A 15,960-nucleotide genomic window follows, 5' to 3' on the forward strand; every position below is an offset into this window, starting at 1 on the left:
TTCTCTTGAACGAGTTTTATTCACAGAAGAGTTACAATGAAAAGCAACTGTCTGTAAACCCTTTAAACTCTTTCCCTGGCAATGGGTTTCTGATCCTACTGCACGCACTGGCTTTGTGGGAGCCTAGGCAGTTTGGATGTTCAACTTACTAGACCTGGATGGAGGTGGGGGTTCCTTGGACTTCCCACAGGACAGGGAACCCTGATTGCTTTTCGGGCTGGGGGGGGACTTAAATGGGGGAGGGGGAGGGAAATGGGAGGCGGTGGCGGGGAAGAGACAGAAATCTTTAATAAATAAATAAATTTTAAAAAAAAGAAAAGAAGAAGAAGAAGAAAAAAAACCCTTTCCCTAGCCTTTCCTAATGCTAACATTTTATATACATTAAGAAATTACTATTGGTACATCACTAACATCACTACTAAGTGAATTACAGATTCCAGGCATATTTCACTGTAGAGAAACTTGTTTTTTTTTCTTTTTAAATATCTCCAGCTATTTGGAATTGATAGTTGGAGAAAGAGAAAATCACCTTTCTCTAACAGGGTTGTATGTCAGCCACACTCCAGGGCAGGTTGCATGCCCTGGAGTCATTGACTAACACAAATCAGGCTGTTTAGTTTTTTGCTCAACATAATATTTTTATTGATTATTGATTAGGAATTTCATACAATTCAGCCCAATCACACTCACTTCTTGTTCCCCCAGGTCACCCTCCCATCTTTGTGTTCCCCTCCCCTAAAAAACATAAAAAGGAAAAAAATACAGCAATCCAATTTGTGTGGTCTATGCACTCGTTGGAACATGGTCAAGCTCCCAGTGGCCACTCCTTTAAGGATAACTGAGTCTTTTCAGCTCCATTTAGGTTTTCTGTTTGTTGGTTGGTTGGTTTGTTTTTGGCAGGCAAGCCAGGAGGGGTCTGGGGATCCTGGGGTTGTGTATTACAGAATAGGCAAGGAAGCTATGTGCCTATTTGTGATTTTTTTTTAAGAGTCAGAAAGAACATGAACTTTCATGTGTGTGGGAGTGATGATGGGGAGGGGAAAGCATATGATTACTTAGTCCCCAGTTGGTGGAATTATTTAGGAAGAATTAGGAATTATTTGGGACATTATTGGGGGAGGTATGTCACTGGGGGTAGGCTTTGAGGTAGCAAAAGAACCACACCATTCCCAGTGTGTCCTTTCTGCCTCCTACTTGTAGGTGAGGTTATGAGCATTCAGCTGTTCCTCTTGCTACGTCTTTACAATCAAAGACTCTAACCCTCTGGAACTATAAAGCCAATTAAACACTTCTTTCTCTATAAGTAGCCTTTATCATGGGGTTTTGTTACAGCAATAGAAAAGTAACATTAAATCAAAATATCAAGAACTATATTAATCACATTAAAAAGCTTTCCTGTGCAGAGGATATGGGCATTGACCTACAGGATAAAAATATTTAAATAAGTCAACAGGCAGGAGAGGGAAGAGGACGCTGGGAAGAACTGGGATCCATCTTAGGTGTGCTGATACATTGATTTGGGACTGTACTTAGAATGCCACTACCGGTCTCTATAAAATATGGTGGTTGTATTTGTTTCATTTGATTGCCAGGAGAATTAAGTGAGACTATCTCAGCTAGGACCTGGTAGTGTCCAATGCAGGGAACAGTCTCAATAAATGTTGTACTTTCCTTATGGACACTTCAACCATATAACTGCCATGACTGGAGGGAAAGTATTTACTTTATGGAAAGTGTGCTGTGTCCCCCTATTGGTGGTGGGAATATGGGGACTGCATTTCCTTACTGTATGTTTTAAATTCCTTTTCTCCTTCTTTCAATGCAGGGCTTACCACCCAAACAGTGGAGGGCAGACGTTAGCCACCTGAGTTGCCCAGAGCCTAGCCTGTTCGCCTTCTCATCCCCAGCTGCTCCGGCCCTGCGTGGGAGATCGTTGAGAGAGCTGTGGCTCCCCAGCTTTCAGCAGTCTAAGAGAGAAGCCCAGGCCCTAAGGTGGCTGGTGGATAGGAATCAAAACTTTTCGTCTGAAGAGTTTTGGGCCCTGGTCTTCAAGGACTAGTTTTACACGGTACTAGAATGACAGAATTAGACTAATTTTCTTGGATGCCTTAATATTTGGAGATAATAGCCATTCCATTGAGTATCCTTTAGAACAAGAATTAATTGTAGCCATTCTCACAAAGAGCCCTGTCAAATAATAGCTGTGAGTTAACTTTTAGAGGTTGCCTCTATATTTCGGTCTCTGCGCTTGGACCCATATGCTCGCCGTCTTCTGTGGAGACTGACCTAAGGTCAAGTGCGCTCCTGGCTGCAGATCTAGCTGTGGAAGGGCGATCCTCACCTCCCTGTCAGCAGCTCGTTGGTGTTTGGCAAGCCCAGTTTCTTGGTGCGGAGAATGAGTGAAGCGCATTAGAACTTGGCAATGAGAGATTCCATCTGTTCTCAGGGATGGGAGTAAGAAAAGCGGTGTCAGGCATCTCTGTCCTCCCAGTCTAAAGGACACAACTTCCTTCGTCTTACACCCCCAAGCCACCTCACTAGCGAAGGGGCTCTATTTGGCCCGAGCATGGCACTCATGGCTCAGGCAGGCCTTGCCCTTCCCCTGTTCCCTCCGTCTTGCTAAACTGTTAGGTTATGCTTGTAAAGTTAGCAGCCAAGGTCTCTTCCCTTATTTGGCCACTTCTTGCCCCTGAGGATGACCACCAAGGCCCAGCTATCGAAGTTTTAAAGTCCAACAATCAAAAGCCTCCTTTTGGCTGCCCCAATTAACATGCTCAACCAAAGTTAAACATCTCGTTCTAACATAGGTGTCCCCCTTTTTCTTTATACACTGCCGTTTATCTGTGGGTCTCCTCTCTATTGAGAGGCAGTCTGTCCCACTGTGGCAAATGTCCCTTCCCTCTCATCCTCTGGTCCTCTGTCTCCTGCCCTTGTCTTTTATTTCCTGTTCTTTGTCACTCTGGGTAAAGTAAACCTCCTTTGTGCTGAGAACTTGGTCTTGGGCTGTCTCGTGCCCACTTCGATGTCCTTTCAACCAGTCTGTCTATATTCTCTTCACCTGTGGCCTCCTCTGATTTCTCTCTGAAGTGCAGTTTTCTCTAAAAATATGTCTCCTAGTTTTTCTATCTGTGAGATGTCACTAATTGTTTCTTATACCATGGAGCGGGAGAGGAAGAGATGTCCGGTTCACGGCAAAGAGCCATTTGTTTTGGTCCGGGTGGTGGAAGTGAATGCCCTGGGCTCTCCTCTGGGGTGAATCTGATTGTCATGAGTATGGTGTATTCATTCTATCATCGTAGGCAGTTCGTCTGCTGTTGAGCATTGCTGGTTTCTAATGTGGTCAGAGAACGTTCAGCCTACTGGTTACCTACTGGTGCCCTCTGAAAACAAAGAGAAATAACACTGGCGTTCAATCCATTAGATGGTAAGGAGACTGCTGGTTTACTTAAAAGCCTGTTGGTAACTGTTGTGTTGACGTCAGTGTTCTTAACTGTGGAAATACATACACCATTGCTCTCAAGCTCTGACTGACAGCCTGTTAAAAATGAGGATAAAAAGCAGCATAGTCTTTTTTTTTTAAAAAAAGATTTATTTATTGTATATACACAGTGTTATGCCTGCTTGTATGCCTGCAGGTTAGACAAGGGCACCAGATCTCATTACACATGGTTGTGAGCCACCATGTGGTTGCTGGGAATTGAACTCAGGACCTTTGGAAGAGCAGGCAGTACTCTTAACTGTGAGCCATCTCTCCAGCCCCAAACAGCACTTTCTTGATGAGTAGTAGGGTCCCTTGCTGGTGGAAGAACCCGTCTGTGGAGAGATTCTCCTCAACTCTACATCTGTCGTTAGTTCAACATGATTTTTTTGTTTGTTTGTTTTTGTTTTTTAAAACAGGGTTTCTCTGTGTAACAGCCCTGGCTGTTCTGAATTCAACATGATTTTAGACAAGTCTCTTAACCTCCCTGGACCTTGGGTTTTGGATCTTAAGAAGTGACTGAACTTATCTTTGAGGTTGTAACATTCTTTAATTCCTCATGAAAATTTGAGATGTTTAATTTTATAGGTGCTTTTACTAACGTGGGAATAAACTGGCTTAGATGTGTGTTTTTCAAGAGAAGTTTATTCTTTGGCGAATGGACCATATGTATTTTACACAGTATTAGGAGTGAAAGGGATTTTCTTCCATTTTATGTAATGACATCAAAGCAGCGAGGTCTGAAAGGGGTTGTTGGTGTAAGGTCAGGCTTTAAAGTGTATACTGAATGAAGTGGAATTCTTTCTGAATTCTCAGAAATGGTCTTCAAAAGGATTTATGCCTTTGACAAAATAACGTAGTAGCTTTACCTTCTCTCCATAAATGTCTAAAACAAATGCTGAGTACTTCACGTGTGTCTTAAATATCAATATTTCAGATGGTTATTAACATTGTGAGAACTTCAAATATGATACATGTGTGATGAGAATGATTCTTTCTCCACCTTTCCCAGTGTCCCTGCAATGTCCACTCTTCCCAACTTTGTCTTTTAAAAATGCATTAGAACGCACGAAATCTAATCAGTTCTGCTCATATGTGCACAGGTGAGGGGCCATACACTGGCTCATAGGAGCATTGCCAGTGGCCACATTCTTTCTTGGAAATAGCTCCTCTGTAAATAGCCTGGAGATCATCTTTCCCACTTTTGCAGGGACTTTGACTGATGTGATCTAATGCTGGTCTTTTCCAGGTACCATGGGCTGCTGTGAGTTCATCCATGTGATAGCATTGCCATGACCAGAGGACAGCATTTCACAACACTCCTTCCTGCCTTCTGGCTTTTGCATCCTTTCTAGCCCATTTTCCTCAGTGTTTCCCGAGCCTTGACCCATATATAGAGAGCTGCACAACTGGCCAACAGGCTAAAATAAAAGGCTGAGCAGCTCTCTAGTGACTGCTGCCCACTGTAAAAGGAAGTTTCCTCTACTCAGGTTCTGTTATAGGTATAAGCATTGAGTTTGTGTTGTGTTGGCCAGTGAGTCCTACCCTGAAGTGTGGTTGATATACCCAGTGAGATTGCATTGGAAAAAGCTAAGTTTTCCTTTGCCAGCAGTTATAAATTAAACATAGCTTCTAGGTTAGTAGGGAGGAGCCTGTGTACACTTCCCCTGCTCAGTATTGTGTTGTACATGTACTTATTGGTGCTGGACACCCCACGTTCACTTATTCTCTGTATCTTGACCTTCATGGATCTCTAGAGTAGCCTTCCATGATGAGCCCCACCCCCAATGATGAGAATTACCATTGTCTGGGTATAAGAGTAAAAGTTAGACTACAGTTAGAAGCTGTATTGATCTAGCAAGATGGGAGAAGTGAGTTCTTCTCTAGGTTCAGTGTCATCTCCAGATATGGGTCATTGGCATGAGGTTCTTAAGTCCAATTAGTTTCCATCAAGATAAAAGTGCCACTATTGCGTATTCCAGGCCTTCTTGCTCCATCATACTTCTTTTCCAGAGTTCCGTAACAAAATTCTGCCTAAACTTCATTGGAGTGTCTCTCTTAAGAATTTTTAAATGAAATAAAGTTTTTTATTATGCTAGCCCATCCTCATTTGTGGAAGATGGAAAAGAGAAAATTCCATGGGATTAAAAGCTATAGTACAGAAAAAAGAAGCAGTTTGGTACTCTGTCCATAAAACAAAACAATCATAGTATCTTTATTCATGTAAAACCTCCGGCTGAACTCGTAGCCCTTTAACTGGAGATTATTCTAGCTGTCAGACACAAAGAGGCATTTCTTTGTGCCGTGGATAGTAGTTAGAGCAGAAAGCCACAGCTGGTCAAAGTGCAGAGAATGAGTGTCAGGGGAGAGCTCAGCTCCACATGGGACATGTACCTCACACTCTTCCCCAAGGTTCAGGGACCATTGAGGAAGAGGAGGCAGAAACCATGTAAGAAGTGAAGGTCAGGGAGGACTGTACTGAAATGCTGCTGTCTTCTAGATATTACAGCCTGCTGCATGCATGAACTCGCAGAAGCTCTGGTTGCCGGCACAAGACCAAGTCTGGTGTGGGAATGGATTCTTGAACCCTGACCAGCAACCAAGGAGCTGTGGACAGTAGATGTATTCTAGGGAAGAGAGGGTCATTTTTCTTCAATGGTATAGCTCCTGGCAGGTTAGCCATGCTCATGTCACTCATCCCATACCCAGGAATAATTGGATTCTCTGGGCTATTAAAAAAAAAGAAAATGACATTGTGGGACATAGGCGGTCAGATGTATTTGGGAAAATATAGGGGCAGAGCTTGTGAGTAAATATTATTGAAACACATTGTTTGAAGTTCTCAAAGAATTAAAAAAAACTATTTTTAATGGAGTACATTTCAATGAAAATAAATGTGGTACTATAGGACTCTTACAGATTTGAGACTTAAATGCTTTGAGACTAATTTTTGATACTTAGCATATGCTTCTCTTGTCTTTAGGTTTTTCTTAATAAGATGCCTTCTTGCTTCAGACAATTGTGTGAGAAATGTGTCCTAATATAGCAGGGCTCTGCTATAAATAAGAGCTGCCCTCTGAATGCCTAAGTGTACTTGGCCTGTGTTCGTGCTATCATGTGACACTTCTGTGAGCTGCCGCAAGGGGTCACAATAAACGCTATGCAATAGTCACTTCAGTGCCTCAGTGTATTTTACTTAGATTGTTCACAAGGACAAAGCTTCAAAGCAGTATAGTGAAGTGGACAGAAAACCTACCAGAATTGTTTTTTTTTTTCCTACCAGAATTGTTATGAAGACGATTTCTAGTCTTTGCCAGTTGCCTTCACTTCTGCTCCTGACAACTTTGACTTTGGCCATGTAACAAATCTAAAGTTTCAGAACCTAAATTCTTGTTGCCTTAAGGACTGACTTCTAGTAGTTAGAATATCTGTCCGGGCCATTATTATCCTTAGTAACTGGATGCTTAGTATGTTGCTCAGAAGAACAAGTGAAAACGAGTTTCATTTTTCCAGTTGTCCATTGTATGTTACACATAGGAAAGCCAGTTCAGTGTCTACAGAACACAGGGTAGGGCAGACCTGAACCCCAAAAAAAACCTCAGTGATGTTATGTAGTTTTCAAAACCATCATAGTACAGTTCCTACTAGATATAATCAGGGATCTCTTCTAGCCTTCCCTTTCCCCAGTTCCAAGAATTAACTCACTTGGGGTCCTTGTATAGCAGCACCCCGCTTCTGATACCAAGTTCTGTCTTAGTCTTTCTTTTTTATAGAATACCACAGACTTGGTTTCTTAAAAAATAACACAGATTTACTTCTTATTTTTGGAGGCTGAGAAATGTAGGTGGCATCTTGATTCATAGACAGCTGTTCTCTTCCTGTGACTCATGTGACCCTAGGTGAGTGAGTTCTCTGAGGTTTATTACAGCACTGGTCCACTCATTCCCTACTTACTTTCCAAAGGCTCCACCTTTCTATATATGGTATTTATTTATTCATTAAAAATAAACAGGGTCTTACTATATATCTCTGACTGGCCTAGAACTCTCTTTGTAGATTTGGCTGGCTTCAAATTTCAGAGTTCTGCCTCCCAAGTGCTGGGATTAAAGGTGTGCACCACCACACTTGGAAAATGCCTAATATTTGACATTAAAATTTTAGCATATTGTCCGTAGCACTAGTGTAGAGTAAGTTAATTGCCCTAGAGCAGGATGGGCACAATTCTGTTCAAGTAATGCATCTTGGAATCATCAAAGTATGTAGTGTGGAGGTTCAAAGAGCAGTGGTGATTAGTTTATGTTACAGAAAACCTTGTAGTCTTGAATATCTTTATAAAACATTCTTACGGTTCTTTATTTTTTGTTGTTTTTAAAATTTTTATTATTAGTATCTTTATTGCATATTGTATTAACATATATATACTATATAATACAACAAATATATACTATAAGGTATAGTACCTATAGTATAATAATAAATTATATTACCAAAAGTATTGGAAAAATTCAGGGGGTATGAAATTATGCATTATGACACTAGAGTAAGAAAATATAGCCTAAGTTGACACTCTGCAATGTATTACCTCTATTATCTTGTTCACATTACTTGGTCTTTCTACCTATTCTGCCATACACCTGCTGTATTAGCTAACCCTGTGTTACAGGGTGATGATTAGATAAGCAAGTGTTCACACTTTATATTTTTATATAAATGTTGTTATCTGTAGCCATTTGTGAAGACTGTTACTAAAATTTGTCCACTAAGAGAGATAGATGAATGGTAGTTTTAGGGAGATGCCCCCTTGTTCTTGTTTATTATTTAGTATGGATTTTATTGACTGCTGTGAAATCGGCATGGTGACAGGCATGAGAGAAAGAAGGGGAAGGGTTCCGGGAAAGGCGTTGTGATTTTATGTTGGTACTAAACCCAGGGACTAGGAGGCTACAAAGATGGCTCAGTGATGAGAGTGCTTGTAGAGGAAGTTCAGTTCTCAGTACCCATGTTTGACAGACTGTAGCTCCAGCTCCAGGGAATCCAATGTCTTTACACATATCCATATGTCCCGTACCCTCTCTTTTACACACACGCACATACACACACACACACTCTCTCACACACACACCCTCACAGTAATAAAAAAAAACCCAAACAAATAGCTAGTGAATTCCCAGAATATTCTTGGTTACCCCTATAGGATTTCTGATAGTTTTGTGCACAGCTTCAAATGACATAATGAACACTGACCTGGTCCCATGATAGTAGGTGACAAACCCTAATAAACCTTCCTGCTTGATGGATGAGTACAGTTCAGACCTGAAACCCAAAGAGGATGTTTTGTTACTTCTCCATTACCTTGTCCTGAATCTTGGAACATGAATCTTGGTACTTGACCAAGAAAGAGGACATAGAAATGACCAAGTCTGTAGATCTGGACCCCAATTACTCCTTCACAGAAGATCAATAAGGAAAAGAAAAGAAGAGAAACCAGTCTCAGTCTTCCCAGAGCAGATCTGCCCATTCCTGTGTTCCAGGATGTGAGACTGGGTACAGCACACCAGAGTGAGCTTATATGTCCTAGTGACTTCTCTACCTGTAACTGTGGACCCATCGCTCCTCCAGGCTCTCCCACATTAACGTCAAACCTAGGTGTGGCTGGAGATAGGATTTACTGGGGAGATGGGCAAGGGACCACGGTGTGAGCAGGAGCAGAGGTGACTCTAAGATTTTATCCTCTCAACAGCTTAATTATAACCAGTCAGAGGTGAGGCCATCTGAACATCTCAGGCCTGAACAACAGAGAGACCTGTATTTGTCTTCTTGACTGCCCTCCCTTGTTCCTTTTTACTCCTTGGTTTCTTTAGTCTGTGCCTCTGAGGCTTCTGACATGAGTCAGGAGTGGACAGTGATGAATGTTCCTAGCACATCTGATTATCAGGCCATAAGTGTGCCCTCCATATCACTTAGTGTGCAAAATGAGAACCACATCATCCAATCGAGAGCACGAGAAGAAATTCTACAACCAACCTACACGGGCTGTTATGAATATTCAAAATTTTACTACCATGGACTTAAGTTTTAGGTTTTTTTTTTCAGTGATTGAGCTGATTGGCAGACTTAAAACTGACATTGTAGTTGATGGGATATTAATGGTTTTGAGGCTGGGTATATTCCAAGAGTCTTTGAAATGAACTCAGTTATTTTTCAAACACACAGAATAAACTCCTTTGATGAGACAACTCAAAGGAGGGGAAAAAGGACAGTTTTGTGGAATAATGCCCTTGATAAAGCAATAAAAGTGATTAATTAAACCACCGTGTGTCTTTTTATTCTGTATGACTGTATTAGTCAGGTTTCTCCAGAGAACAGTAATTATGGGGTGGATATATATTCATATTTAATATATAAAGAATTTCTTTGGTTAGGTTACCCTAAAACAGTAACAGCAGCCGAATCACACCTAAGAAGCTAAGGACTGTGTAGATGCCCAGCCCTGAGGCCCAAGGACTCAGCTGTGGGAGTAGTGGTCCTGCAGCAGCTGGATTTCCCCAGCCACCCAGCAGTTGCTCAGTCCACAAGGCTGGGGGCCTAAAACCTGGGAGATTCCATGTCCTTAGTCCACGAAGACAGTCTGGCAACACTGGTTTTGGTATCAGTGAAGGAAGCAGCAGCAACTGAAATCAACCCACCAAGAGGGAAATCGGATGACCAAAACGTGAAGAATCTTCTGCTGCCCCTTCATTTGTGGACTGCTTCCAGAAGGTTCTACTCACAATCAGGTGGGTTTTTAGGCAATCTTCTGGTGAGGCTTCCTACTCAGGTGTCTCGGATTTGTGGCAAGTTGACATTAAAACCAACAACCACAGTGACAAAATTGGGATGCACACAAGAGTGTCCCTGGACTGGGGAGATGGCTCACTTGTTAAAATGCTTGCCATGTAAGCCCAAAGACCTGAGTTTGGATCCCCATCACTCACATAAAAATGTTGGCTGCCATGTCACGTCTATAATCTCAGTGCTGGGAGGTAGAGACAGGAGGATTTCTGGGCATGCTGGCCAGCCAGTGTAGTCACAGCCGTGAGCTCCAGGTACAGTGAGAGACACTACTGAAAATTACAGGTAGATTATTATTGAGGAAGACACCCCACTGAAACCTCAGGCTTCCACATCCGTGTGTACACATGTGCAAACACACATCCATAGGCACACATGCACAGGTGCACAGACACACATAGACTTCAAATACAGGTGATTCTGTTACACAGTATAGCAGGATCGGGAGGGACAGGTCCCGTGTGGTGGAAGGAGAGCAGACTGCAGGTGCTTTCCAGAGAGCACGTATACTCAAAAAGACCATCCGGAGAACGGCACGATCGCAGCCTTGAGTTCTTGCCAGTTATGTTCTTGAAACCAACATGAGACTCTCACTCTAAAAGACCGATCGAATTGGGTATCAGTGATTCAAAACAAAACAGCCTTCAAGTGAAAATGGAATATTTGGGAAACTAACATCTACTTGCATTAAACCTGATAGCGGCCCAGTACAGACTTTCCCAAGGAGATGTGGAATGTTTGGCACAGAAGGAAGATACAGCGATGGCATGGGGCTGTTCTTCACTGTTGGTCTCTGTAATTCTAAAGAAAGGAGGGATAGTGTGATAGAGAGAGAATTGTTTGTTTATTTATTTATTTTACTTGAAACATGCCGTAGGCGAGGTTTCAACAATATTGATTGGGATAGGACATTGATGGCTCGCCACTCTAGTCACAGTGCTCAGTGAACTGAGGGGGGGGGGTAGGGGGAGTGGGGGCTTGGGAGGGGTGGGGATCAATATCAAGACCAACTGAGATTACAACTCAAGACTCCCTGCCTCTAAAAAGAAACAACAAGTAACAAAACCAAACACTGATTATTTGAAAATAAATGTAACATAAGTAACAATTATAGTTATCAACAAGGAAAAGGAGGCTTTAGTTTCTTGTTTGGGAAACATAATTAAGGAATAAAAAACATGTGTATATGTATTAAAACAAGAAAATTATTATTTTGACAAACAGTGCAGAACTTATTAAAGATTTAAAAAAATTTTATTGAGCATACAAGAGAGTCTAATGGGTGCAAATCGTGTTCTTAATTCTAGAGGAGGGGATAAAATAATCAAAATGCTTCAGCAGAACATTAAACATTCAGGGAAGCTTTTATTTCTTTTCCTAAGAGCTTGGTGAGAGGAAGCTTACCTCTGGACCCCTACTGCTTCGTGTGAAATATGATATAAGTGTGCAGTACTTATGGAGCATATTAAATGGGCTATATTCATGCCAAGAGAGGTCTGTTCTACAGTTGGCATGGCTAGAAGCAGCCGTTTGCGGTTCTTTTTTTCTCTTCACTCGTGACCCCAGTGTTTAGTCCTGTTGCCCAGGAGTTGGACAATTTTTGACAAGAAATCAGATGAGGGTGGGGTGGGGGGTGGAAATAAAAATAGTCAGGCCGTGGAAGCAAATGGTTGTCCAGCTTGTTCACATCTGTAGAAAGGCCCTGAGTACTGTGTACTTAGCCAGAGCTGCTCCAAAGAGGCGAAGTTTTATCTTACGGCCTGCATTCAATCAGAATCTCCATAGTTCACACACCATTAATAAGAAGAACCGTTGGCCCCTGAGCCGGTCTGCTGGCCTGAGGGATGGCAGGTGACTCAGATGAGCATCCCTCAGGATCAGAGTCAGTCACAGGTGTGGTCTGCTTTCTGTCCTCCTGGATGCAGCGCCAGTACTCAGTCAACCTGAAGTGATAGAGTGGAAATGACGGCCATCTTATGGCCATCTGGTGCACAATAGCAGAGACTGGGTAAGTATTGAAAAAGAAAGGGATTTTTTTGTCTTGTCTTTCTGTTCCAGGCTGGAATGGCTTCTCACAGTAAGAGTCCCAGGAATGTTCAGGGAACCACCTGTAAGAGATAGGGAAACTGTGTGCATCCTCTGACTTTCCCCTCGTGGTTTCTACCCAACTTAGGAATTAACTCCAAAGTTTTACGTTTGCTGGGCGAATGCTTTAACACTGAGCTACATCTCCACCCTACCCTGTTTTCTTATGCAGCTACCAGTATTCAGACCTTCCCTGAGTCTAATCCCGAAGGCCGCACATCTAGACAGCATAAAGTTTCCACTCTTACTGTTCCACAGTTGTTTAATTTCAACATATCTTCTGGGGAGACAAAGCATATTCAAATCATTGTAAAAAAAATCGATAGTCTGCCCTCTGATTTCTCTGTCACCACAATGACACAACAGCAAGCCACAGAATGAACAGTTGTCCTCTCAGAGAGCCCTGCCATCAGGGTCTCTCTCAAGGGGTGGGAAGAGCTTGGCGTAGATGACAGCAAACAAGAGTTCACTACATCAGTGGCAGTGCCCCGCTGGGCAGTACAGCAGCTCCAGGGAATTCTGGTGATAGTGAGAATCAGAAAGTTCACATCCTTCAGACATGTCTTAGGCATGTTTACGATTCCATATGGTCAACTCCTTTAGAGACAGGCCATGGCTGTCATATCCTTTTGAAGGGGACGCCACAGTCCCTGCACCCAGTGACACCACAAATAAGATAGTGAGCTTGTCACGTGTGCTGTTTTTCATATTTATGCATTGTAGGTCTTCACATTGATCTAAATCAATTGCCAAAAAATGTAGCATGGTTTCCAGCAATGGAGTTTGTTGAAGCTGGGCAGCTGGGGTAGTCAGCATGGCACACGCCATAGCTTATTGCTGTCTTTGGTGAAGCATTATAGAGAAAGGTACAGGTAAACCTCTGGGGTAAAGTTACCAAATGATTGATAGAATTGTCTGCTGTCTCCAGATCCTTGAAATCACAAACCTCCGGTGGTAAGAGTTGTAGTTGGCCCTTGGCTAACCAATGGTGAAGTGAATCTCCAGACACCCAATTTCGGAGCAGTTTCTGAGGCAGTTCTGAGGTTTACAAGGGACCTAATGGCTCAGGGACTCAATGGCTGTTGTTTGAATGATGGTACCCGAGTCGTTAGGGTGTTCCTTTTCATGTAGAGCCTTTCCAAGTGTCCCCGCCCTTCATCTTTCAGTAACTCCCATGGAAAATGGCACACAGTTCTGTCATTCGAGAACAAATTCCTGTGCTTTCTCAGGCTTGCCGTGGGGAGTATCTTCCAAAGTGCAGATGCCCTGACTGAGTCTGTCCCAGCAGGCATGCTGCAACCCTGTGTCCTGTCAACGTTGACCCATTTCTCAGGGCCCACATCACTAGTACCCTAGAGCACACATTGCTAGGTATTTGTGGCTCACTTCCTTCCCAGTCTTTGGATCCAGTTGAATATCACACCCTGAATTAGTTTTTTATAGCCTTATATTGTTTAGTCTAGAACAATTTGGCTGCCTATATTGCTTTATTTTGGGCGTTTTATGACCTTGACATTTATGAAGGGTCAAAACCATTTGTCTTGCAGAATATCTCATGATCTAGGTTTATCTAATTGCTGTTTCATTATTAAATTCTCAAATTTCTTCTTATAGTTTACTATTATTTAGAACATCTTGATGAACTGAAGAAACCATACCATGACTGAGACCACTTATCACCAGACATTTGTTGCCTCTGGATAGAGACTTATGGGAAAGGAAGCCAGGAATGATAACCCATTATTGATACCCAGGTCAATGGGACAGTTGGTTGTATGCATTGGATGGTATGTGATATATAAATGCTTGAGATTAAGACAAGGAAAAGGAGTGTATTTCACCTCTATGGCAATATGGTGAACTAGTGTAAAGGAGGTGAGATTCATTTCGTCTCATAATTTCAGAGTTTCCATCCATACAACTTGGAAGCATCATTTTGAATGTGCTGACTTCATGGTGCAAGAAGGCAGTAAGAGGAAGGGTGTGAGAAGTGATGGAGATAGAAAAGGAAAGTCAGGATTCCAATAGATGGTCTACGGAACATGTCACAAAGCCCAGTATGGTGGTTTGCATCTGCCACCCTAGAACTGGGGCATGTGGACAGAGACAGGCAGATCCTTAAAGCTCTCTGGCCAGGCTGTCTAACCAACAGTGACCTCTGGGCTCACTGAGATATCCTGTCTCAAAATTAAGGTGGCAGGCTTGAGAGATGGCTCAGTGGGTAAAGCACTGGCCACACAGCTGACAACCTGAGTTTGATCCTTCAAGTCTACACGAAGTTGGATGGAGAGAACTGACTCCACAGTGTTGTCCTCTGGTGTCTACATATGCACTGTGGCAATGCCTTCCCCCACATGACATACATACCTGCACAGATTACATACAATAATAATACAAGTTTAAAAAATAAGGCATAAGTTGATAAAGGCAGGCACTCAATGTTAATCTCTGGCTACCATATATACATGAAGATACATACATTATAGCACACATAAACACGCACACACACACACACTATAACACACACACACACAGAGTCCCAGTTATCTAATCTCCTGTAACTTGTTCTGCGTTATGAAATTTTCACCCTTCCTACAACGCCACCCTCCAGGGACCTAGTCTTTTGCAAATGGCTTTTAGGGACATTTCAAACCATAACAGGAAGGCAAAAAAAAAAAAAATGGAAAAAAAGTCAGGAGAAGAAAGAGAAAACTAAGGTTCACAAAGGAACTTATTAGTAGCTGTGATAGCAAGTGAGTAATGCCAGCTGAGAACGGGGCTTTCCAGTGAACAAGTTATTGCCCAATTTTCTTTCTGAAGCAATAATAACCAAGAACTGACAATCGCTTAAAGTTATTAAATTCATTAGAATAGTCATAAAAGAGGATTTTGAGATAGAAAGGATAGATGCTCATACTAAAAGAAATGGGATTTTATTAATTACCACTTTGAAGCAAGGCCCAGTAAGGTGCATCTCCTTGCTCTTCCTGAGCCAGAACATCTATCTTCTTCTTCCCAGATGCTTGGTTTGGGGTGATGCTCTTGGTTTGGGGATGGACCTTTGGACTCAGGCTTGGGATTCCTCTGATACCTCACAACCTTCCCTTTCCAGTCTTTATATGATTACTAGACCAGGAATTATACTTACAGTCCCCCAGTTCTCCAGCCGCAGATGGCAGGCAGAGGGGCTTTTTGGTAACCATAATCACATGAGGCAAATCCCACAATAAATCTCATGACATTTGTCCTTCTTTATGCCTGTCTTCACCTATAGCTATGCCAATATCATCTGTATTACCTATTGATTCTTTCCCAAATTTGTGTTCTCATGTATTTTTGAAAGATAGCTATCCCCAAATAAACATCTGTTCCTTGACTTAGAATATACTTTCTTTAGAACATACTTTCCGAACATTTGTAGGTTAAAAATGTCCCCACCTTGAGTACTGCATTCCTTCTCAGCCAGGGAGCGCTCCATGCAGTCCTGTTGGTCACCCCCCCCCCACTCACCCTGTGTGCCTCACTGGTGGCTGACCTGCTGCCGCCACCCAAACTCACTAGAGAGT

General features: G+C 42.4%; 1 protein-coding gene across 4 annotated transcripts in view; it reads left to right on the forward strand.

Annotated features, from left to right (window-relative positions):
• Positions 1 to 9,786, forward strand: part of Pofut3 (protein O-fucosyltransferase 3) — a 76,931-nt gene extending 67,145 nt beyond the window's left edge. The window contains exons 5-6 of one of the 4 annotated variants that reach the window (XR_012911851.1): positions 1,826 to 4,014; positions 6,462 to 9,786. Coding sequence is in view for 3 of the 4 variants with exons in the window: in XM_075986480.1 (XP_075842595.1) it covers positions 1,826 to 2,059 (234 nt within the window). In the remaining variant the exon portion in view is untranslated. Of the gene's footprint in view, positions 1 to 1,825 lie in introns of all 4 variants that reach the window. The other 3 variants (XM_075986480.1, XM_075986481.1, XM_075986479.1) reach the window with 3 other exon arrangements.
• Positions 9,787 to 15,960: the final 6,174 nt, after the last annotated feature.

Source organism: Microtus pennsylvanicus, chromosome 9 (assembly GCF_037038515.1).
Source record: "Microtus pennsylvanicus isolate mMicPen1 chromosome 9, mMicPen1.hap1, whole genome shotgun sequence".
Taxonomy (NCBI): Eukaryota; Metazoa; Chordata; class Mammalia; order Rodentia; family Cricetidae; genus Microtus; species Microtus pennsylvanicus.